The 25,628-nt window shown below is 46.6% G+C and overlaps 1 protein-coding gene across 1 annotated transcript in view; it reads left to right on the top strand.

Annotated features, from left to right (window-relative positions):
• The window catches only part of LOC147727649 (cysteine-rich protein 1-like), a 501,069-nt gene that overhangs the window by 350,897 nt on the left and 124,544 nt on the right, over positions 1-25,628 (top strand). Inside the window, exon 3 of the mRNA XM_086963151.1 lies at positions 5,064-5,118. Coding sequence (XP_086819277.1) covers positions 5,064-5,118 — 55 coding nt within the window. The remainder of the gene's footprint in view (positions 1-5,063; positions 5,119-25,628) is intronic.

The following is a 25,628-nucleotide window of genomic DNA, read 5'->3' as shown; positions in this document are numbered from 1 at the left end:
CCAGTGAATTCTGAAGTACTGGCCAATGAAATTTCAGGTACATCCTGGCATTTTTTTATTTTTTTACTGAAAGCAAATAGTAGAAGCTCTTCTAAAATTCCTCTGAACATAGAGGTCAGTCTAGAATCCTATTTGGTCTTCCTTGAACTGTGACCAGTTACCTTGTGCTGCAAATGCCAGATCCCTCTAGTCTGTAAACTCAGCATAGATGCACGGACATGCAAACTCGCCCTTTGGATCCTAGTGAAACATTGCCTTTTCGACTTGAGTGGAACAACTGTTATTTTTGGGCATTGTTGAAAAAAACCTCATTAGTACTGCTTTGCATATTTCCAACTGCATTGGGTCAAACTTATTGGGTTGTATGGCTTTGCACCCAGGACAGCTGAGATATGACAGCTAAGAGTAGACATATAATAGCCAACTAACAGCCTGATTCATCAAGCTGAATTGGGCTCGCAAAGGGCCAGCAGCCTGATTCATCAAAATGAATTGCTCTCGCAAAGGGCCAGATTCTGAGAATCTGGCCCTTTGCGAGTGCGATTTTTGCATTTGGGATTCATCATCCCAAATGCAAAAATCGGTAATAGCGATTTCGCTATTTTGCGAGGAATTACATTTAAGGAATCTCTGAGATTCCTTAAATGCAATTCATCATCCATTTTTAAATAGCAAATTCGCACCTCGTGGTAAATAGCGAAAACTTAGAAAAATGCTTTTAAAAGCATTTTTCTAAGTTGCATGTTGCACACACACATGTCCTTTGGACATGTGTGTGCGCAACACCTTCTGGCACCCTTTAAATCGCTATCTTATTTGCGATTAGCAAATTGCTAATCGCAAATAAGGAATTACTCCCCATTCATTCCTATGGGCCTTTTGGCCCATAGGAATGAATGGGGAGTTATTCCTTATTTGCGATTAGCAATTTGCTAATCGCAAATAAGGAATATGTAGGAATCGCATTTTTTTTTTGCGATTCCTACATGAATCCCGTTGTGCAAGCCTGTAATAGCGATTCCTTATGAATCGCTTTTATAGACTCGCAAAACGGGTCTTTGATGAATCAGGCTGTATATGTATTGTAGCCTTTTGTCTTACACCTTAGACCTACTTACTGTACATTGTACCATTCCTCATTGCATAACATTGAACCTTGCATTGCACCATATGGTATTTCTCCTTTAGAGCCTTTCTACATGTTAGAAATGTCTGGTTGGCAGAGGTATGCACCATTTCCAACCGGGAACCACAATTCTAGTCAGGGTGTTAGACCTGGCATCCTTGGCGTGGCTTCCCCTGTCTTTTTGCCTCTACCTCCTGTATTTTTGGACACTGTGCTATATTTTGTTTTGCTGGTTTAGATGTTTTGGACACTTTGCCACTGCTGATCAGTGCCAAAGTGCAAGTGATCCCTGGTTAAATTATTACTGTCATTGGTTATCCATGATTGGCATATATGTTGTACCTGTCAAGTCCCTAGTAAAGGGCATTAAGTGTGCGAGGGCTGGTAATTCAAATTCTACTAGTGGGCCTGCAGCACTGATTGTGCCACCCACCTAAGTAGCCCTAAAATGGGGTCTCATGCCTGCCACCGCAGTGCCTGTGCGCAGTCTGTGAACTGCCATGTTGTCCTGGCCAGTGTACATACTGACCAGGCCTGACCCTTCCCTTTTCTTCCACATTGGACAACCCTATGGTGAGCCCAAGGTACCCCCTGGGCAGGGTGCAGTGTATGTGAAAGGTAGGACATGTACTAGTGTGGGTGACATGTCCTGATAGTGAAATACTGCCAAATTCGCTTTTCACTATGGAAAGGCTATCTTGCCCATAGGCTAACATGGGCAATGCTGTGTATCATATTTACCTGCATATCTTCCCATAGCGGCAGGATAGACATATGGAGTCTGGTATCCCTGAACTCTTTGTGAGTGACAGGGGCTGGGGGTGGCTGCAGGAGGCTGAGGGAGTCAGCCCTAGGCTGAATAGACCTATCTACACTTAGAGGGGTGGGAGGAGTTGTACCTGGCCCTGAATAAGACTGTGACTGCATTCCACAATGCTGACTCCACCTCCTGCAGTGTGTCAGATGGCCCTGGCCTCCCCTCACAAAGGAAGAGGAAATGCCTTGGCAGAGGGCACCCAGAACTGGTTGGAACTGGATCCTGGCCCCTAACACACGGAGAACAAAGACTTTTGGGGTATAAAAGTAAGACCTGAAACCCCTGTAATTTTGACTACTTCTGCAATCAAGAGGAATCTCTGCCAAAGAAGATCAGCTGAAGAGACTGAGGAAGACTGCCCTTCCTGTGTGTTCTGGAGCTAACCTGCAGTTTGCTATATCCACTGAAGTAGAGAAAAAGGGGACTTTGCTATGTGCTGTGCTTCCCCCCACCTGCTTGAGGAAAAGACTTTGCTGTGGGCTGTGTCTTACAAGAGTCTCCAAGGGCCTGATAAGAGGTGGCCTCCTATAGGGAATGCAGGGATACCAAGGTTTCCAAAGAAACATTCTGCAAGTAGCTATGTGCGTATCTCTGCGCACAGCCTGGACTCTCGGTGAAGATTGCTTTTTCCTGCCCGTATGATCCTGGGGCTCGGTGTGCGATCGGCACACAGTAGGGCTGGTTGAGGTTTGCCGTGCCCTTATCTGGCTTACCCGGTGCTCGAAAGTGCGTGTTTGTGCACTACCTGAAGCCATCAGCAAAGGGGGCCAGAATCACCGCCGCTGGCCAGGGACAACTATTAGAAGAAGTGCTGGGCCCAGAAAGATCACTGCCGCACCTCGAGCTGAGTGCCCGAGGCCGGGTTTGCCAAGAAGACAAGAACCGGAAGAACACTTCACCGCTGCTGGCCCGGATTCCTTCATCGTCTTCGGCGTGTCGCGCTGTGATTGGTTCCATCCTCCAGGGATTCCTGCAGCGTCATCGGCCTGCTGCGCTGGGATTGGTTTCAGCCTGCAGGGATTACTGCAGCGTCATCGGTCTGCCGCGCTGGGATTGGTTCCAGCCTCCAGGGATTCCCGCTGCGTCATTGTTGGGCCGTGCTGGGATTGGTCCCAGCCCCGAGGGCTTCCCCGCGCTCGTTCAGGAAGTGGAGCTGCGCCTGGGGCCGGGGAGCCTCCCGAAGGAGAAACCGCCCGGAACCAATTAAAAGCCTCGCCTGCCCCGCATATCCAAAGGTAACCGGTGCTGGGGAAACAGTATGCGCTGATGAGTTGTTACTGGCCTTATCTCTTCGTAGGGGGTAACTTTCAGTGCAAGCACATCCCGCGCTACAGCGGGGACAATTGATAGATGATACACGTGGTGATAACTAGTGCTCGCTGAGGGGAAAGTAATCAACCGTGGGGACACTCTTGAGAATAGCCCATCCCCTAACAGAAAGGGGGCATTGCTAATCAAGAGACACCTTTTGAAGCGTGAACTGTGGGAGCCCAAAGATTAAAAAGGTGAAATGGGTTACAAGGATGTACTGTGAGTCCAAAGTTAAAAAGGGACAATACTGACATGAGCTTTTGCTAGAACCATAACCAAGAACCATTTTTAAGGACTGAGAAACTTCTTATTTATATGTATGTGCACCTGTGCTAACGTTTCTGATCTGATCTAAACTAGATATAAAGATATGAATATTTTTATAAACAGCCTGTGTGGTGTACATTTGTGGTGTTTCACTGTGTTACTGTGAGTGTTAGTGCAAATACTTTACACATTGCCTTGGGGATAAGCCTGTCTGCTCGTGTCAAGCTACCAAGGGGAGTTATCAACAGTGTGTATCCCCTTACCCTGACTAGAAGTAAAGGTCCCTACTTGGACAAAGGTACTTACCGCTGCCAACTAGAGACCCCCAGATCTAACACAGGGTAAGTCACAACACACCTTACGTTCTCCTCTGCTCACCCTCTGGTAGCTTGGTACAAAGCAGTCAGGCTTAACTTAAGAAGCAATGTGCAAGGTAGTTATGCAACACTTTAAACAGTAACACAGTGAAAACACTACAAATAGGCTCCACACCAGATAAGAACATTAGATTATGATTTTATAAATAAAACAAAACCAAAATGACAAAAATCCTACAAGTAGAAGTTGAGATATGAATATTTAAAGAATAAATGTAAAATGGCGCTTAGAAGCATTATGCGCTTAAATAGGATATCTGGTTACGCTGGACTGGGACTAAGACAAAGTTCAGGACAACCGGGATGGAGCACGGGCCGGATACTGGGACCCACTTGGGCCTGCTGAACAAAAGTACCTTGATCCGGGACGGGTTGTTGTAATAAAAAGTAGTAAACTCAGACTTATTTCTAAGTTTACCTTTGTGAATCGGGCCCTGAATTTATCGAGTGCCTTCCTTCTGTTCTACCATATCTATGTTCCGAATTCTTTATCACCCCTTGTACCAAACCATTCCTGTTTGGCCTTGCTACCTTTGAGAACCAAGAGTAAAAGGGAGGAACTCGGTTGTTCAATAGAGTGCCATTGTAAGTGAGGCTGTGGGACAGCAGTGTTAAACAAAACTTCCCTGCACAGATAGTGGCCAGTCTACCTTCTGCAGTGTTACTGGTCCTCAGCACTCTAATGACGTCCAGTGGCTAGAGCCTGGCCCCAGAAGCAATGTGTGGCTCTCTGTGCCGATGCACTGCTATTACCACTTCCTATAAGACACATGGTCTGACGATTGGGAATTTTCATGGTCTTTGCAGTCCATAAAGACTCAGCCCGTGGACCACAAATCTCAAAATACCCTGAGGAGATGGGTCAAGAAGTAAGAGTTTTAACCACCCTCAGATCTTTTGCTAGGATTCTGTCACCTGTAATGGTCATGTATATAGGGTTTTCTGTGGATATCCATTTCAACACATGGGATTCTTGGCCACACTAAGTACTGTAGCTTTTTTTTCGATTCAAGTATATATAACTGTTCGTGTCATTTCTGGGTAAAATGAAAGATTTCTTATTTCGTATAAGTCTAAACTTTAATGACATTAATTAGGGTGTGCATCTTAGACACTAAAATAAAGATAAAAACAAATTCACATGTTTTATTGTGTTTATTCACAGCATGATGACAAGCCATTCTGCAACAATTGTTACCTTCTGCTCTTTGGTCCACGAGGTAAGAAATAATATAAAATGTTTTTGACGCTGCTATCACTGTTTACAGGAAATGGTTAATTATGAATGGACCTCAGGTAAGTAAGAAGCTGGTGCTTCAGGACATCACCTGCTTTTTACCCCTGATAACATCACAGGATGTTATACCACTTGGCTTTTGACCCTAATGTCATAGCTGAAAGGAAAGTCACTGAAGACAAACAACTGCAATAAGTTAAGATGAATAAATAAGTGATATTATCATAGTGGAATTACCCCAGCAGGGAAGAACCCCCTTAGAAGTGCAATCAAACAAAACGTTATCTCTGTAAAAATCCCAAATACAAACTACTGTAGAAAACAGTGGGCAATAGGCTGGTATCCAGAGTTGAAGATCTAGAGCCCCATGGTCAAAAGAAATTTAGACCCAGCAGTAACACACATATCTGTCTTCATTGCCTCTCCCATAGTATGAACCAAACATCACATATGGGTCGACCGTAGTCTCCCTAGATCTAGAGAAGGCGCAGGATAAACTACTCTGGCCATGTTGGGGCGCTCAAAAAAGTGGGCTTTGAACAGATCATATTGAAGTTGACAAAATTTCCTTATATCCAGTTAACAACAAGTAATCTTGGAATAGCCCATAGGAAGAGGAAAAGACAGGATTGCCCGCTGTGCCTATATTATGGGATCTGGCGATAGAACCATTGGCATGTGTAATGCACAGCAGAGGCGTATTTTACTGTCGCTGTTACTTTGCATTGTACTGTTACATGCTTATGCTGCATGCACTTGCACAAAATGATTTAAGTGAGGCTAGAATGATCATTAATATTTAGGACCGGGCTATATGATATATCAGATGTGAGCTAGAGAGCCAACGCGCTATCCTAAGCTGCAGATGTATTTCAGAATATCCACCCTTCAATAATGGGTCCAATTACGGTTAACCAACCCTGTATTGGTGTCTAATCAAAATATAAAGTTTCGCCACATTGAAGCTTTTCATGAGACTTTTTCCCGGGATCCCCTTGAATTGCAGGAAAACTGTGACAAAAGCCCTTTTCCTGAGCAGGCTGGACTATGGAAATGAACTTTATGTTGGCCTGGCCGAATACCTTTTTTGCCGACTCCTGGTAGTCCAGAACGCCGCCGCTAAAATAATCTGCAACAAAAACAGATACTGCTCAGCTTCTTACGGTATGAAGGAACTACACTGGTTGCCGGTATGCCAGGGAGCCAAATTTAAGCTCCTTTGTTACGTACACAGAACTCTACATAAGAAAGGCCCACACATTCTGCAAAATAGGATGGAATTCCATGTTCCATCACGCAACCTGAGATTGCCCCATCAGGCCCTTGCAATGGTCAAACGTACAAACAAGGTCAGGAGGGGTGGCCGATCCTCCTCCAAGGCAGCTGCGGTCCTCTGGAATGTCCTCCCACTTGATTTACGCCTGACAGATGACTATCAGCTTTTTTGACAGATGCTAAAAACTTTCCTGTTCCCCAGATACTGAACCCCTATTGAATAACCCAGAATGACCCACATCTCTTCTCACTGCATTGCATTTGGTCCTAGCGCCGTGATGTCCTTTGGGATGAATGTTGCGCTCAACAAATACCTAAAAATACCTAAAAATACAAAATACAGGGGCATATCCACAAGGGAAGTGGCGGAGTAAGGCGTTAGCTTTCCTGGCTAACTGCCTCACTCTGCTACTTCAGAAATGCAGGGCTGCACCATATTTACAGGCAGGCGCGCAACACCCATTGAACTCACCGGGCTTCAGCCCCCCCGTCGTGTGTGGCAGCCCGGGATGAGACAGATCCCGGGCACACACAGAGCCGCACCCGAACGTTTAACAGATCTTTAAAAGACCATTTGAATGTTAATTAGGCCTTGCAGTTGTTTCACCCCTTCTAAGAGCCCCTGCAGCCCCACTCTGCCTACTGATTAAAGGTTCAGCCCCCCCCCCGAAATTTTTTCTTAGCCCCCCCCCCCCGAAATTTGGCTCTAGTTGCGCCTCTGTTTACAGGAATATGGTGCGGCCCTACCCTATGTTTCCCCCTGCGCTAATGCTGCACTTTGCAGACTGATGCCAATACAGGCACCCTTGCACCATAGTGCCAGGTTGTTTGGGTGCAGGGGAAGATTGTTAACGTGCAGGAAGGTCCCCCTTCCTGCACATAAACAATCTTTAAATGCTGTTTTGTAACTTCTATCTGTGCTGCTTAATGCAGCACACATAGAAGTTCCAAAACTGCATTTTTTTTTTACAAAAGATTGTTTATGTACAGGAAGTGGGACCCTCCTGTACATAATCAATCATTGGCCTTTTGCTGTTTCCATGTGTACTTCACAACGCAGCACACATGAAAACAGCAAAAACAATGAGAAATTAAACATTTCTCCTCGTTGCGTCAGGGTAAGGACAGGTTTTCCCTAGTCTTAATTCTGCCGCTACCTCCTATTAACGCCTCCCTTGTAAATAGTGGGCTGCGTCAGAATCAATGGGTGTTGTGGTGGAACACCCACAGCAACACCCATTACCCTCCCCTTTCACGCTAAGCGTGAAAGTGGGCCTTATTTACAAGGCATCGTTAAGCCACGTTAAATTCCATCGTGGTGCTGGGAATTCTAATCAGTGGGCGGGGCTGCATTTTCCAACTGACGTGTGCAGCACTAGCCAGGTAGTGCTTGCAACGGCTGTTGGCCGACGCGCACACGGAACGGGATAACTCTGCATTGTACATAAGGCAAAGCCCCTATCGCCACATAAACATCATAAAAAGTGGCAATAGGGGCTTGTAAACATGCCCCTCAGTTTCTATGGCAGATAGTTGTTATAAAACAAACATTTAAAACAACAAGTTTTTTTCCTGCAGCTTCCTTGCTCTACACACAGGGTGGGCACAGGTACTGGATTCTCCAGTATTTTGAAGCCAAGTATGCTATATCGATAGGTGAAAAAAGTTGTCACCAAGTGCCACGCTGTGCAGTGGAGGGCTTCACGTGTAATAATGGTTAATAAAATATTTTTAAGCAAATTATAAAGATTTATCATGTTATTAATGATACTTTGCTTTACATGTATAACATTAGAACTAGGGGACCGGTGCCTAACTGTTTTGGCTTTCATACCAAGTTGATTATGGGTGAAAGGATAGGGTACTGAAGAAAGCCTACAGATATGAAAGTACTAGGATTAGACTGAAACATGTTGATAAAAATGAATGCCAAGGGAGAAATCCTATTAATTGTCTACACCTCCACTATCCAATTATCTCTTTAATATTTTATGTAGGCCAGGCTTAGATCAAATAAAATGATGTTAATAATAAATAAATCTGAGTTGTCCTCTCTTTTTTATAGTTCTCGTATCATTAGGGCAAGATTTTTATGTATCTTAAGTTTCATAGCTTCCAACTTATCAATCATAATGGTTATGGTTACCTTGCATTAATTAGTCATCTTGCTAGCTGTAAGTGTTTGCTTGAAGGTGACAATAATAACCTGATTTTTTAGGAGAGCTCATTGAAGTTGATTTGTGTCATGTTGAGAACCGATATTTTGGCCTGTGGATAGAAATTTTTGAGGTGCAGGCTGGCAAATCATAAGGTAGTGAATGAATCATTTAACAGAAGGCAGGAAGTAAATCAATATGGCCTCTTCTTTTGCCATAAGGCGGCAGAAAGATTATTCTTTTATATGATTTGGGCCTGTACAGAGTTGTGTCACAGCATATTTCTGTCGAACAAGTTCAGTTTGGTACCTGGGAGTCTGTCGGGTTACCCCAATGGAAGTTAAAAGATTAATTAATTTTTCTATGTGGTTGTCTTCCGGAGGGAGTTTAATAATGTGTGTCTTGTAGGTAAGGAGTACTGTTCTCAGGCATCCAAATGCAGAGGGGCTCTTGATTCTGAAGAATGGAGTGGACAAGCCATTAAGCCAGGTTTCTGTTAGGATCAGTGTATTGATATTCTGTCATTGCATAGTGTCAGCTATCTCTGTGCAGTGTTTTGCAGTGGACCTCCTGTTAAGTGAAATGTATTTGAGGTTGGTTTTAACAGTTGTTATGTTTAGGGAGGGGGGAATCAATATGGCCGACAGCATGGCCAACTCTGTCGGGTAGAAGTGAAAGTGGAAGGAGTGTCAACCGATATTGCCGCTATCTCGCTATCCCTGCGGTTCTGCTATTCTGCTGTTTTTACTGTCAGCCATACACCCGCTGCTGCAACGGCTGAATGGACTGAGCCGAGTTAAGAGGCGAGCTGGGAGCTGCCACGAGAGGAGCAGTGCTTCTGTGCACTGGGGGGTGCCTCCCAGTCAATTGGGAAAAGCAGAAGCTGAAATAATCACAGCCACTACACGGCCGCAGGCAGAAAGTGAATGCGAGTGCGAGGATCCCACCGGCAGCCATCAGTATACCCTCCGGCCTGCACAGCGGTAAGCGGCTGAGAGGTGCTGCCAAGGTTGGGAGCGTCGGGAGTGCAACTCTCAGTTCTGCTTACAAAGCCTCACTTCATCAGTGCCCGCTGCTCGATACTAATAGGGCGCACTTCACACTCACTACTGTCACCCTTTCATCCCTCTCCTCCCTCAGCAACACGGGGAAGGGTAGATCAACAAGAGGTGTGCTGTACCCTGACCCGGCACCGCCCAGCACCGCCTTCTAATGTTTCCTCAGTCCAGACTGGCCCCATAGACCAACCAGGCTCACAGAAAAGCACTAAAGTCTGAATAAGACATCAGAGCCACAGAAAGACGTGGCAGTGGAACCGTGCGCTTGGCATTCAGTGCAATTAGCAGACCACAGAGAACCACCACAGTTGCAGACAACATCTGGCTAACTGATTATCTCTCCCACTCACCTACCTCGCCTACCTGCGCAACTTGCCACATTTTTGCTGGGCTGGACTCCATTGTGTTGCTGACTCTGCCCAGGAGGGCTGTAATTCCTGGGTTTGCGGGACCGCCGGTTCTCGATCTTCCTCTTGGCGATCACACCCTGGGAGAGGACTCTGCCTCCCAGAGTGCACCTTACCAGGTCCAGCTGCTGTGAGTGAGGGGGAGGCGTGGCCAGCGCGCTAAAAAGCGCTGCCTCGCCACCCGCGGTGCGGGACGCAGCACAGACGAAGCCCGGACAAAGGGCGGGCCATCTGAGCATGTCCGAGACCGGAGGAGGCTGGGCCGCCCCACTAACTTCTGGCTTATCAACAGGGGGGCTAGTTAGCTGTAACATTGTGCATCATGCCACCTGTTGGGGTTAGCCTTTTGGGCAAACGTAAATCTGGAGTAGGGGGTGGGGTAGTGGGAACCCTTGATGCTTTTTTATCTAGGGCTGAATCTGCGCTCATACATGAAATTCAGCTTCCGGAGCGCAGGTTTTAGTTAGAACCCCTACCAGCAATAGAATCAGGTAACCCAGCTCCATCTACTATGTCGAGGCAAACATTTGCCCCTGTAGTTGCTCCTTTAGGGTCATCAAGCCAGGTTATATCCGTTCTACCTGCCCCTCAAGATTCCACCCCAGCAAGTCCTGAAAGTTCCCACAGAGCCTCTCCGGTTACTACCAGGGGCAAGAAAGCTAAGCTGACCAAGCAGGGTGCGGGGGGAATAGAGGGTGAACCCCCAACAAATAAAAGGAAAGCCCGCGCCTTAGCGAAAAAACATCCACACTTAACAAGGGGTATAAGCCGGAAGGGGTCAGGGGACGTCCACAATCTTCTAGCGATTGTTCCCTTGTAGACATTAATCCTGATCCAGTAAACTGCAGTAAGGAAGATTACAATACCCAGTTATTGCAGAAAATGTCCTCTTTAATTGACCCCTTGAAGCAGAAACTTGCTTCAATTGAAGCTAGGCTCATTAAAATAGAGCAGGGCCTCCCTAGGATCCCATCGACTGACCTTACTGTTCAATCGGGCAGAGGGGGGGTTGGATCTCAACAGGCAGGGGGGGTGAGCTAAGTAAGGGACTTCCAAACACTACTCCTAGAGTAGTTTGGGGTATTAGTCAAACACATCCCCCAACTGGAAGTGGGCCTGGCCTGCACAGTGCCCCCCGACCCGAGAGCTGGTAGCTCACACTTATTCCAACAAACCTTAGTGGAGAAATTGCACCCACCAACATCCTTTCACTTACCGCCGGAGGCCACTCCTTACTCCGTTGTCCTGGGGAATGTCCCCCGAGCTGGAACCACAGGTGCGGGAACACTGGTCCACCCTGCGTAATAAGGCCCTTCACCTTCCAAGCTCCAACACAGGGCTATCAACTGAACTGTTCACAGAATTCAAAATGGTGAGAAGAGTTCCATGGGTGGGAAAGTCTCAGAAAACTCTAAGGGGGGATTGCGTGGTTTTGAGCTTTAGGTCACCCAGCATGGTTCAGTATATTCTGTCAAGAGCAGGAACCCGCGACACAAGGGACAACATTCCTGTATTACCCTTTGGTTTCTTTTATCGACCTAAAATTGATCTTAGGGTTCTAACCTGAGAGGGTCTTTTCATTCATCAGGGATTTTCGCTCACTTTGTCCCCGTAAGTAATTGATTTGATGCCCTCTCCACATTAGAAAGTAATGACTGACTTAGCTGTGGTGATGTGCCTGTAACATCCATCACTAGTCCAATCAAGGAGTATGGGGGATTAGACCAAGGTTCCCCTATCAGTGATCCAGTTGATAGGCCTATACATAGGAATTATTCATTAGCGTGAGCTGCCAGTATTACAGTGGCCTCTTGGAACATTGCAGGGCTTTTATCTAAAACTGAATCCGGTGACTGGTCCACCTTCGTTGAACAGCATGACATGTGGGTATTTCAGGAGACATGGTCTATGGATCAAGCCCATCACCCAGGGTTTCCTAATTTTTCTAAGCCAGCACAAGGGGGACGCAAGGGTAGATCATCGGGGTGACTAACATGCTGGGTGAGACAGCAATCGAGCTATACTGTTAAGGAAGTTTCGATAGAGAGCCCGGATATCATGGCTCTTTGTCTACGTATGGGCCAAGATCAGGACATCTTGCTAGTTAACATCTACTCAAGTGGCCAGCCGGGTCGGAGGCACTCCGAGACTGTTGCTATCCTTGCTAGTTTTCTGGATAGTTGGAGAGAAGGGTATAACTTGATCATAGCGGGGGAATTCAACTGCTCTTTTGAACCCCTTGGCTATGAGCATGTTAATTTATCAGCCGAAGAGGACTCTCAATGAAACCCCCCCCCCCCCTAGACTTTAGTCCAATAAAAAAAAGGACGGAAGCTGCTTTGCAGCTCAAGGGGTTGTGTCTGGAGTAGGGTGTAAGGGCAGTTAATGGGAGGTGACAGTCGGATCGGAAGGGTGTGCATACGTTCAATAACGGTCTAAGATCAAGGCGGGTAGATTATATCCTTCTCAATGTGGAATTTTGGGCTTACTTATATGATATGTCGGTTGTTGAGTGGACCGAATGTGATCATGATCCCCTGTTGTTAGAAATGGGATTTCTGGTTGGCTGAGGCGTGCGCCAAATCCAGACAGAAACCACCAATCTAGTCAGGGCAAGGGAGTTACACACCAAGAATAACGCCTGCTCACCCCCTTGGCAACGTGACACGAGCAGTAAGGCTTATCCCGGAGGCACTGTGTAAAGCATTTGAGCACGCACCCATCATCAACAACATCCAAGGCACCGCCCACAAAAAGGAACTCCACACAAGGTTATATCAAAAATAGCCTTTGTACTCTCAAAACACATCAGATAGTAATCACACAATACATGGTGCCAACTGGCATGGGCATATTTACAAGGGATTATTTATACATGACAGGGCCACGTGGGCCACAGTCAGAATCAGCACTTGGTAAAGAACTAGTATCAGAATATAAATGAACCTAGAACAAAGCCAGTAAGCACTGGCAGACACTATACTGAGCGTCAACCTGTAATAAAACTCATAACAGGCACAATATCCCACAAGTCTAAATACATTAGACCCTAACCACCTAAGTAGGAATTACACTAGGGGCGTAAAGCACACAGGGAAGTATAATCTCCCTAACACAAACCTAAACAGGAAAAACAACCTCCTATGCATAAACCATATCTAGAGATATCAAAACGGGGTGCGCAAAACATACTACACACAATACATTTCCTAGCAGCCAAAAGCATTAGTACATAAATCATATTAGGGCCTGGCACCCTATGAAAGTAACAATCCCCCTGGCCAACTGGCCATCTTAAAAGGGGGCTCAAACGCCCTGTGTCCAGAGAGTCAGGGCTGCTGTCTAGACAACAAAAGTCAAGGTTGCGCCACTGTGCCAAAACCTAAACGTTGCAGCTGCCCACTACTTGCTATGCAGCTGAGATCAACAACATGGAGGCCTAAACGCTGCAGCTGGCACTAAGTGCTGCGTAGCTGTGAAAGGCCAAGGTAGGGGCGAAGGAGTGCGTCCCACTCCTGAGTCCAAAAGCACGTGTCCCTTGAAATAAAGAACAACCTAAATGGTGCAGCTGCCCACTACTTACTGGGCAGCTGTGAACTGTGAACTGCGGCATGGGCTCTCACTAGCCCTGACAACAAACTGCGCCACATGTGGGAGCCATCTGGCTCTGAAAATAAGCATGTCCCCCAAAGAACTGCGTGGGGAATGACAAAAAGGGGCCCGGGCACAAATGCGCCTCCTGGGCCCTGCTGGGGGCTCTTTAGAAAACCATTGCCCCTGTTTGAGCCACGCACGGCTCTAAGACAACTTCTGGGGGCGTGGGAGCCATCTGGCTCTGAGAACGCTGTGCCCCCACGGAGCGCACCGGCTCCTAAAATCATTATGCCCCCCCACCGCTGAGCAGCCCCACTATCAAGCGGGGGCTGGTCGGAAAGAAAGAATCCCATTTGGTGCCTTCTCTGGCATGCACATGGGGGAGGCAGGATGGAGCAGCCCACTGTCAAGCGGGGCCGGTCAGTACTGCGCGAGACTCACTCAACGCTCTCCCCTCCCCCTCTGGGCAGCTCTACTCACCGGCGGCTTCTACGGGGGCGGCGGGGGCATGCACCACGCTTCTCCCGGTCCGCTATCTCAGGACTGGGACTTGGGAGGCGGAGCCCTCACGGCTCCGGGCTGACTCCTCTGCCGGGGCTCCCTCCAGCGCATGGAAGCCCCGCAACACTTGTGCTGCTTTCTGCTGGCGGCCCGGGGCTCTCCCCAACTCATGGGAGCCCGGGCCGTGGGAGGGCATTACTCGGCCAGCTTCTCTGCTTGCGACGGCGGGTGCAGGACTTCCTCTCGAAACCGGAAGTCCCGCCCGCCGGCAGGCACTGCGGTGCCTGACGTCCGGCTTTGCCACGGCTGCGGCGGCGATCTCTTTTCGGGGCTCAACGAGGGGTAGGCTCCCTCGATCAACAAAACAAAGTTTAGGAGCGGGTGGGCACCCGCTCTAAAGACAAATTGTAATCCGGACACAGTCACAGGGTGGGCACCCGCACAATTAAAGCATCATAAACACAGGAGTAATGCAGGGTAGGCACCTGCTTGTAAATATCAAAATAAGCGGGGTGGGTCCCCGCGCTGCCTTTATAAATGCAGCCATGAGGAGCTAGGTACCCCCCAAATGAAGCCAGTACTCACAAGTTGCTGGGGCAGCCCCCCAAAGTCTCTCTGGGGTTCTGAAGTTGGTGAAACAAATTAGAAGAGTCCCACAAAGTCTCCAGGGCATCCAGAGGCTGGGCAGGGCCCAGGGAGGCAAGCCTACCCCTGGGCCCCAGCAGCAGCACGCCCTTGGTAGATTCGAGTTGGAAAAAAGAACATTTTCATGGGGTCACAGACCCTTTTTATACACAGAAAGCCTTTGTCTCCAAAGGTGCAGGCAAGGAGCACTTTGTTTTGCTCAGCCCCTCTCCCTATTCTCAGGACAGGCCAGGGACATCAGACACACCACAGGGGGTGGAGCCAGTATTGTGGAGGGAAGGCCCAGCCCTATTGAGGTCCCAGGTGCAACTCCTCCCTCCTATCAACATGCAGATCTCTCCATTCACCACCGGGCAGACCCATCCTGACTCCTGGAGCCCCGCATACCATCCAGCTCCAGCCAATCACAAGCCAGACAGTTAATTCACATTCACTGCACAGACATGCCAACTTCTAAAAGTGGCACTTCCCCACTAGACACAATAAATCTGCACACATCATCTTGCAGCATTTAATCTCACGACTTCGCACATACCAAACTCAACCCTGCACTCCCCAGACATCAGGAACTACCATGGACACACATATTCCCCATGCTTTCCTATGGGAGGGCAGGCCAATCTCACCACACGCACTCAGAGAGCGCACGCACTTTACACTGGGCCACAGTGCTAAAGTGCGCAGAGACCAGAAATCACTAGCATTAGGTCATTATTAAAGGCAAAAAGTTCAGGGGGGAACCTGCCAAACGGGCCAAGTTCAACACAACCTCCTTCCAGCCCAAATGCAGGGCAGACCAATCACTACTGTGATGGGCTTCCCTGCTTAGGGCGATAGAACACGGAAGCGGGCCCGCACTGCAGGGACACTGTCAGAATCGGTCGTTCTTGTCTTCGGAATTGTGCTGAAGATAAATGGGTTCCACCTCCCGAAGACCCCGGTGTCAAGCGTAAAAGCATACAGATCACCAGGGCAGTCGAGCGAGGGAGGGAAAGGAAGGGGACAGCAGGAAGGGAGAGCTGTAACAACAATCACAAATAGACTAAGTATATACACTATGAGGGTGTACACAAGTCAAAAGAGTTTCCTTCCTTTACCTATTAAACTACAGTAAGAATACTTTCCTACCTGGAAAGGAAATTGTTGTGGCCTCAAAATACCAGAAGAGATAAAGGAAATACCAGGGACCAGACCTACTATATGGAAACAAAGAACAGACTGAGAACACTGAAATGGTGACAGCATAACATGTAACAAGTTTCATCGCATCATACCAGCATTATCAGGTACAGTTTCTTAGGTCCGTGGTTTCCCTGAATCCCCTGTGCTCTCTCTTCTGAGGTTGAGACAAAATCAAAAAGGTTGTGGAGAAAAACGAAGTTATGGGCAACAGGATCAAATAATACTTCTTATAAGGATCTGCACCCTGTTATTGTACATGTTCCCTGTACATATTCAATAGTATGCTGTTGAATGAACTTTGTTGGGAGTCTGTGGAACCAGCTATCGTAAAAGTCTCCACACTGACAGCATAAAGTCTGGTTCCTTTACAGTATAATCCTTGGCTGTTCGGATGTCTTATGGCAAAAGGCAAACAAGAGATTGCAGAACACCACCACCAATAATTCAGGATTAGAATAAACAAAAGAGGAATCTCTCGACCTTGAAGATTCCTTTCCGGAGCAGGAAACAAATGAAAATAGACCAAGACGAGGAGAAGAACTCTCACCTCGCGTTAGTCCTCCAAAAACAAAAGTACGTACCCAACCCAACACAGGGTACAAAAGGGATGAGTGCCAAAAGCAGTCTGAGCACTTACCATCCGTAGCTGTAGACTCACCATAACACTCGGGTCCACGGCAAGAATAATCGGCAGCGTCTGTTTCCCTCATGGCATACTTATTTCCTGGTTGTGGGCGGTGACGCGCGCCACGCTCCTTACGTCTCGGGCATGTCGGGAAGTGTAGTCCTTGGTCCCGAACTCATACAGGGAAACGAAAACAGAAGCAGAGTCAGCGGCAAATAACGTAGTTCGTGACAGACACCCTCCGGTTCTACTCCACGTTGTTCCACAAAACAAACACACAAAAAAAGGTCAGGCCCAACTAGGCTACCTCACCGGTACTCCTTAGTTGTCCACGGCTAGGACCAGGCCCTAGGCCACCCAGATAACTCTTGCCAATCTACAGATGGGGGGTGGTGACCCCTGGTATACAATAGCCATTCTCCATCCCCTTCACAGTGTAGTTCCAAACTACCACTGATCCTTCAACTTAGGGACCGCCCCCTCAGGCTGACCAGCTGTCACGGGCAAGATTGCCCCACCCTACCTCTACTTCTGGGGTTGCGCACTCTCCCAGTAGAAGCACCATCAGGAACACAACTCTCCCACCAGTTTAGGACCTCTCTCCAATAACTGGTCTACCACCGGGATTTGACAGGCGGAACTTGCTGATGGTCGTACGGGCTACGGACGGAATTCCATGAGTATCGATAGAGTCCCCACTGGAATCAGGATGGTCTACATCTTTCCCCTATGAAACTGGCGCCTTCCGATTGGTGGGACCATATACTCCTACACAGTATTCTTCGAGTGGGCAACATTACGTCTTTTATTAACATTATCTACGTAATCTGGGATATCTTATCGACTGTAAATTTCAAGACCATCACCAGAATACATACCCGGTATCCATAAACCAGTCGGGGACTTATATACAGATTATACATCAGATTACAGAACCCGACCATGCTTCTTCCACCAGAAGTTTAAGACATTGGTGCATGAATACAGACTTCCTGAAGAAGGCTTACGCCGAAACGCGTTGAAAAAGGAATGCACTTCTGTATTTTTTATAATAATTGATTCAATTGTTTATTATTTCACTGTTTTTGCACATGTATTGTCATTTTTATATGTAGTAAATTATAATTACAATGAACTAAGAAAAATAATTTCCACAAAAAAAGATGTCATAAAAATAAAATATCATAATAGATTAGCACAATCAATGTGTGTTTCTAGTCATTAGTTTGTTAGTTTTCTTTCCCCTTTCTAAACAGGCACATAACCCGGTGCACATTTGCTCCCTTCTTACCCCAAATGCTGTTTCCTTGCAAGGGTTCATCCTATTAGGCAGGGGCCCCCTTCTTCCGAAATTACTACCACCTGGGATCCACATTCACCGGATGCACAGGGATCAGAGGCGAGGTACTCCCTCCCTCTGCCCCCCTTTCAGAGTTCTGCACCCTCCCACTGTAGAACAGGGTCCCTCCACTTAAGGTAGGCCCCACCTGCTCTCAGGGTAGTACCACAACACTCAGCCAAGGACCCTAAAGATCCCTGCTAGGCCTTTACCACTCCTTCTGGAAAACACAGGGTCTCTTCACTTAAGATGAGACCCACCTGTGTTCACAGGGGTACACCTAGAAGGCAAAACCGGCCAGGTCACTGATTACAGTTGCCCTGCCGTCCAGGACAGGCAAACATTTGAACCTGGCGCCCCAACCTAGGGACGCTACCCTTTGGTCAAATGCCTGGCACAACAGGACTTCACAAGTGTGACATAAAACTAATGTAAAAGACACTGCTTACAGATGTTCCAGGTTCTCTAAACACTGGGAGATCCTCTTCAAATGGTCTACAAGTACAGCCTAGGCTCCCAACCTGGTGTTCCCTAAAGAAACTTTCCAGGTCCTGAGACAGGGTTTCAGGTACATGGAGACATGCAGTCTCACCCACTCCTTCTCCTCAGAGACAGGACGTGGGCCCTGACACCGGGACCTAGCTGGGCTACTCTGAACCTCTTCCACCACTCGGGGCTGGAAGACCACTTCCCTGGACCGGATTCAAGCTTCCTGGGACCGGTTTCTGGCATTACAGCCGTCTTCAGCCAGGCTTGCTTGAATCCAGTGGCAAAGTGAGCAAGGGACTCACGTCTGAGCATACCCTGCCAACCTATGTCAAACAAAGTGGTACAAAAGGGGGTGGTGATGGACGGAGCATCTGAACCAATCAAACACTCACACCCAGTCAACAGATCTGGGTTTAATCCATCACCGTTCTTTAGCTCACTCTGCCACCCCAGTTCAGACATGGCCATATGCAAATCAATCTGACCCTGTGCCTCATGGGAACAGTCCAGCCTGAACTGCCAAGCCATTCCTTCCCTTGACCGGATTCAAGCTTCCTAGGACTGGTTGGGGAGCCCCATGTGGGAGCCATCTATCTCTGAAAATAAGCATGTCCCCCAAGCAACTGCGGGGGGAGGACAAAAAGGGGCCCTGGCACAACTGCACCCCTTGGGCCCTGCTGGGGGCTCTTTAAAATACCATTGCCCCTGTTGGAGCCATGCACGCTCTAAGACAACTTCTGGGGGCGTGGGAGCCATCTGGCTCTGAGAACGCAGTGCCCCCAAAGAGTGCACTGGCTCCTAAAATCATTATGCCCCCCCATCGCTGAGCAGCCCCACTATCAAGCACGGGCTGCTCGGAAAGAAGGAATCCCATGTGGTGACTTCTCTGGAACGCACAATAGTGAGGCAGGATGGAGCGGCCCATTCGATTCTCTTCCCCACCACCCCTCCTATGGACAGTTCTACTCACCGGCAGCTTCTCCGTGGGTGGCGGAGGCCTTCACCACACTTCATCCTGTCCCCCATCTTGGGACCGGGACTTGGGAGGCAGAGCCCTCACGGCTCGGGGCTGACTCCTCTACCGGGGCTCCCTCCAGCGCATGGGAGCCCCGCAACACTTGTGCTGCTTTCTGCTGGCGGCCCCGGGGCTCTGCCCAACTCACGGGAGTCCCGGGAGGCCATTACTCGCCCGGCTTTTCTTCTTCTCGCGGCAGCAGGCGCGGGACTTCCTCTTGAAACCAGAAGTCCCGCCCGCTGTCAGGCACTACGGTTCCTGACTTCAGGCGTGCGGCGGCGATCTCTTTTCGGGGCACAACGTGGTGTAGGCTCCCTCAATCAACAAGTCACAGTGGGCACCCGTTCTGAATAAAAATACGAATCCGGGCAAAAGTCGCAGGGTGGGCACCAGCGCAATTAAAGCATCATAAACACAGGAATAATGCAGGGTAGGCACCTGCTTGTAAATATCTAAATAAGCGGGGTGGGCACACGCGCTGCCTTTATAAATGCAGCCATGAGGAGCTGGGTCCCCCCAAAACGAAGCCAGCACTCACAAGGTGCTGGGGCAGCCCCCAAAAGTCTCTCTGGGGTCCTGAAGGTGATGAAACAAAGTAGAAGAGTCCCCCAAAGTCTCCAGGGCATCCAGGGGCTGGACAGGGCCCAGGGAGGCAAGCCTTCCCCTGGGCCCCAGCAGCAGCACGCCCCTGGTAGATTCGAGTTGGAAACAAGAACATTTTCATGGGGTCACAGCCCCTTTTTATACACAGAAAGCCTTTTTCTCCAAAAGTGCCGGCAAGGGGCGAACCAGATTCAACTGATTCTGGAGCACTTTGTTTTGCTCAGCCCCTCTCCCTATTCACAGGACAGGCCAGGGACATAAGACACACCACAGGGGTTGGAGCCAGCATTGTGGAGGGAAGGCCCAGCCCTATTCAGGTCCCAGGTGCAACTCCTCCCTCCTATCAACATGCAGATCTCTCCATTCACTACCGGGCAGACCAATCCTGACTCCTGGAGCCCCGCATACCATCCAGCTCCAGCCAATCACAAGCCAGACAGTCAATTCACATTCACTGCACAGACATGCCAACTTCTAAAAGTGGCACTTCCCCACTAGACACAATTATTCTGCGCACATCATCGCACAGCATTTAATCTCACGAGTTCGCAAATACCAAACACGACCCTGCACTTTGCAAACATCAGGAACTACCATGGACACACATATTCCCCATGCATTCCTATGGGAGGGCAGGCCAATCTCACCACACGCACTCAGAGAGCGCACGCACTTTACACTGGGCCACGTTGCTAAAGGGCACAGAGACCAGAAATCACTAACATTAGGTCATTATTAAAGGCAAAAAGTTCAGGGGTGAACCTGCCAAAAGGCCAAGTCCAACACCTGGTGTTATCACTCATGGCACTGAGCACATTAGTCAATGCCAATAAGGATGAAGCACCCCCCTAGTGGAAGCAGCTGTCTCGAATTATGATAGAAGAGTCAGATGGGTCAGGTTGGTCGAAAGAGAGGGGGACCTGGAGCAGATGAAGTCTATGGTCACCCATTCAGTTGCCATTCTGAATAATTGTCACTCACAGAAGGATATTAATCTATCGTTTTAAGTGTTCATAGTGAGTTATTTTCTAGTTTAAAACCTTTTTTTATTAAGCGTCACTCAAAGAAGAAAACTTCAGGTGCCGTAATGGCTTCCTGGTATAAAAAGTTATGTAGAGAGGCATATTGGGAACTTACAAAAACCATTAGACCCAAAATATGGGTGTGGTTAGACTTGCTAGGTCTAGGTACAAAGCAGTTAAAAAATCGGCCAAGAAGTACTGGGAAGACAAACGTTTGGCTCAACCTACTTGAAGCTAGTAACGAGAGAGATATGGTCAAATTCTGGCAGATAGTTAAGTGGGGTAGTAATGGTACACCACACATACCGGCCAACCATGTAGCGCCAGACTCGTGGGTCACGTATTTTGAGGCTCAATTCTCAATCGCAAACAACATTGTCTCCCACCCCCTACCTGGTCTTACGTCCACTATCTTATCGCTCGATAGCTCGGAGGTTGAGATGGTCCTCTCATTGATGCCGAAAGGGAGGGCTCCTGGTCCGGACTGCATACCGGCTGACTTGTATCAGTATGATATAGAAAACTGGGTCAAATATATTACTTTTATAGCCAACGCCATAGCTAGTGGTGCACCCATCCTGGATACATGGTCTGGAGCTATTATACTACCAATATACAACAAGCATTTGCCATGCAATAGGTTGCATTTGCGAGAGTTCAAGCTATTGGCATTGTAAATGACAATGCCTTTTATTTATCTGTTTTGATAATTAACACATAAATAAAAAGGCACTGTCATTTACAATGCCAATAGCTCAAACTCTTGTAAATGCCAGACTTATTCAAAGAAGCGGGCTTCATTGTCCCGGGCTGCTTGGAAAGTGAAAGTGCACATGGCATGCTGAATGTTGCAGTAAAGCATGTGGGGCCTGCAGTAGGAGAAACTCATTAAAGAAAATAGTGCTTAGAGACTAAATAAGACCTACTGTGTAACAACAGAAGTAAAAGGTTGAGTCCTCATGGGAGCTTACAAATGAAGACAAGGCGGTACTAAGGAGACACTGACAAGCCTATTCACGAATCAGAACCCAGCATTTACAAAGGACAATGACCCAAGCCAATGACAGATATGGGCTGAGAGTGAGCGGGGCTTCAACTCCATACTCTGATACAGCACGCCTTGCAGAGCATCGCATGCGCTGCCCAGGCCCGACTTGAAAACTGTGGAATGCCCCCACATCTGTTACCATAGCATGATAACTGCACCCTTAGAATGGGCCACAGTCCCTACAGTTAAAGCCACATTTTAGTTTGCGTTAGGATGCAACAAGTTCATCACTCACCAGGTGTGGAAATAGCCTCTTCCTGTGCTCTGGCATACTGGCCACAACGTTTTGCTAGTCCTCATAAAGCATGGATATAAAGGTGTGTTGCATTCTTTATTTATTTAATTCTTGTTTTCTATGTCTATCCTTGTTCTCTTGTTGCTGGAGCCTGGAATGTATGATGCGTGCCTGCATCTTACATGCTGGGTTCCAGATTCTTTGTTCAACTGTATTCGTTGAAGATTTGCCTTGTAACAGACGTGCTGTGCTTCTTCTGTTCAACTTGAAATAAATACTATAATTTATTAATATATTGAGCTTTCATCATTTTAATATTGGCGACGAGGGACCTCTAATACATTTCTGCCACGTTTTTGAAGCACAGAAGCAGAAATATAAAGTATCCACGGAAGAATATTTTAAAGCGGCGTTACGTACTAAGGGAAGAAGCAGATCGCCTTGCTTGCTGTTCTCCTTTTGCTCCGGTGAATTTGGGTGAAGTTTGGAGGTTTTTGTACAATTTTGTGCATTTTCGGCGTTTCTCTCAGCAGAAAAGGCAAAGGCTCGAGACGCACTGTACATGTCATTCTGTGACACTTGTTGCGTGATAAATCATCTCTACATCATCGCGCAGGACGTTCTGATGCGCTAGTGTTTCATCACGCATAACGTCGAGCTGCCATTTTCGTTTCCATGGTAACTGGCTGACTGAAGTTACCGGAGGAGAAAACTTAAAAAGCATTTTCTTGGGAGTTTAAAAAGAAGGTACATTCTTACATGCGCATGCATTTCTGGCGTGTGGCATTAATGTAAATAGTTTACGATCGTTTTTGACAGCTGTTTTAACTGAACCAAGCCTTTTCTCACTGGTTATTTTAAGATCGTTTAACTATTCATTGGATTTATATTCCATACAACTCTGCTATTGCACTGAAGACTGGAAGAAGAACATATTTTATTTTCAATACATGACTGCCATCTACTGGATATATTGGAAATTTCTTTAAAGGAAAATTGTGTATTTCATTGAAGTTACATTTATTTGGATCCAGTTTTATTCTTAACCCTTTCCATGCTCATGACGAGCTCAGCTCGTCATGATGCACGGTTGAGCTGTGCTGATGACGAGCTGAGCTCGTCATGATTAGTAGGAATGACGAAAAGTCAGCATAGGAGGGGAAAACACCTAGCAGCCAAGGTGTTAAACAACATATTGCAATATCTGGAGATATTTCTTCATTTTTCTGGTTATTTTTTTTAAATTGGTTTTACATTTTAAGTTTTATAGATCTCTTGAACATGCAATTTGATCCTCCATCCAAGTTTTTACAGTCCAAAGGTGATCCACCAATTCCATGGACAAGATGGAAAGAGGAATTTTTTACTTATCTCAAGGCAATGGATGGAGAACGGATGTCTGCGGAGAGGAAAAAGAACATTTTTTTACATTGTCTTGGTTCTGAAGGGCAGTTAGTTTTTAGAACTTTACCACCTGTTAGGTCTGGAAGTGATAGTAATGTATATGATGAAGCTGTTTCAAGGATTGAAGGTAGATTCAAACCCATTACTAGTGTAGCTCTCAACAGATTCAAATTTTATACAAGAGTTCAGGATGATAATGAATGTTTTGACGATTTTCTTACTGCTCTACAGGCACTATCTTTGCATTGTAACTTTGGTCTTATGACTGATGAAATGATCAGGGATCAGATCATTGTGCATGTAAAGAGTAAGAAAGTTCAGGAACAGTTATGCATTTTAGGTGATCCTAGCTTAGAAACAGCTATTAGTACTGCAAAAGCTCTTGAGCAGTCAGATAGGTGGATGAAATCCTTAGATAAAGCATCGACTTCTAGTCCTTCTACCTCTAACAGTGAAGTCAGTGTTGTTAAACCTCATGAAACAAAGACTAATTATTATTCCAATAGGAATGATGGTAAGAATAAGCAACTTTTTTGTTTCAGATGTGGTAATCCTGACAATATTGCTTCTTTTCCGCAGTGTCCAGCTATTAATAGACAATGTAACAAATGTGGACATACTGGGCATTTTTCAAAAATGTGCAAAACTCCTACGAAATCTTTCCAGGACACTACAAAATCGTCATTTCTTACTTCTAAACCTTCTACTGGTAATGTCTCATATGTTAATGATGAAGGGAGGAGTGATCCGGATATTAAGGAATTTGGCATTGTGGTATCTGTACAGGAGTCATTTGATGTTTCACAAGCTGATAGCTTAGCATCTCCTAAAAGTCTTGTTAACATTTTGGGGAAAGTGTTAGAACTTATGGTGGACTCTTGTTCTCCATGACTATTATCACTCAGGAATATTGTATGGAATCATTTGGAGATTTAGTAGATATCAATACATTGTCTAAACCTGATATCAGTGCTTACAACTTTGATGGATCTAAAATCCACTTTATTGGCTTTAAAGAAGTTCTACTTACTATCAAAAGTAATTCTGCTGTTATCGAACTATATGTTGCATGGAAAGGTGTGAATGTCTTGGGATGGAGAGATCAAGCAAAATTAGGAGTTACGTTGAATCCTAGGTTAAAGGATCCTGTGTCGGTCCTTGCAATATCTGATGGAGAGTCTGCTGATTTACCTGAGTCCACTGAAATTTCCCAGTCTTTTCCTAATGTGTTTTCTAATAAATTAGGTAAATTGAATGGTTTCAGTCACAGGATCATGGTTAAACCTAATTCTGTTCCAGTTAAACAAAATCTAAGGGGGGTTCCTATTAGTATTAGGAATGAGCTTAGAGATATGTTGGATACTATGGTGAAGGAAAATATAATTGAGGAAGTGGAATCGTCAGAGTGGGTTTCTCCCATTGTTTTAGCCATTAAACCTGATAAGAGTATTAGGTTATGTGTGGATTTGAGGGTGCTTAGTAAGTGTTTAGTTACTGACTGTCACCCACTTCCCAACATTATTGAAATGCTGTGTATGTTGGATGGTGCATGTGTGTTTTCGACATTAGATCTTAGGTCTGCGTATCACCAGATTGAGCTCACTGAAGATTCAAAACAATTTACAGCATTTATCACCCCTCATGGTTTATTTCAGTTCAGGAGAATGCCATTTTTTTGGCTTCGGCCGCTTCGGTCTTTCAAAGGGCCATGTATCACATTTTTAAAGATCTAGGATTATTCGTTAAATGTTTTCAAGACGATATACTTGTTTTTTCTAAGAATAATTCTGAACACCTTTCTCATCTTAAAGAAGTATGTTCTAAGTTAGAACAATATGGTTTAACGATTAAGGCTAGCAAATGTAAATTTTTCTGTGAATCTGTCGAGTATTTGG

The sequence above is a fragment of the Lissotriton vulgaris genome, chromosome 3_1 (genome assembly GCF_964263255.1).
Source record: "Lissotriton vulgaris chromosome 3_1, aLisVul1.2, whole genome shotgun sequence".
NCBI classification, from domain to species: domain Eukaryota; kingdom Metazoa; phylum Chordata; class Amphibia; order Caudata; family Salamandridae; genus Lissotriton; species Lissotriton vulgaris.
This window is presented reverse-complemented; position numbering and strand designations above follow the sequence as displayed.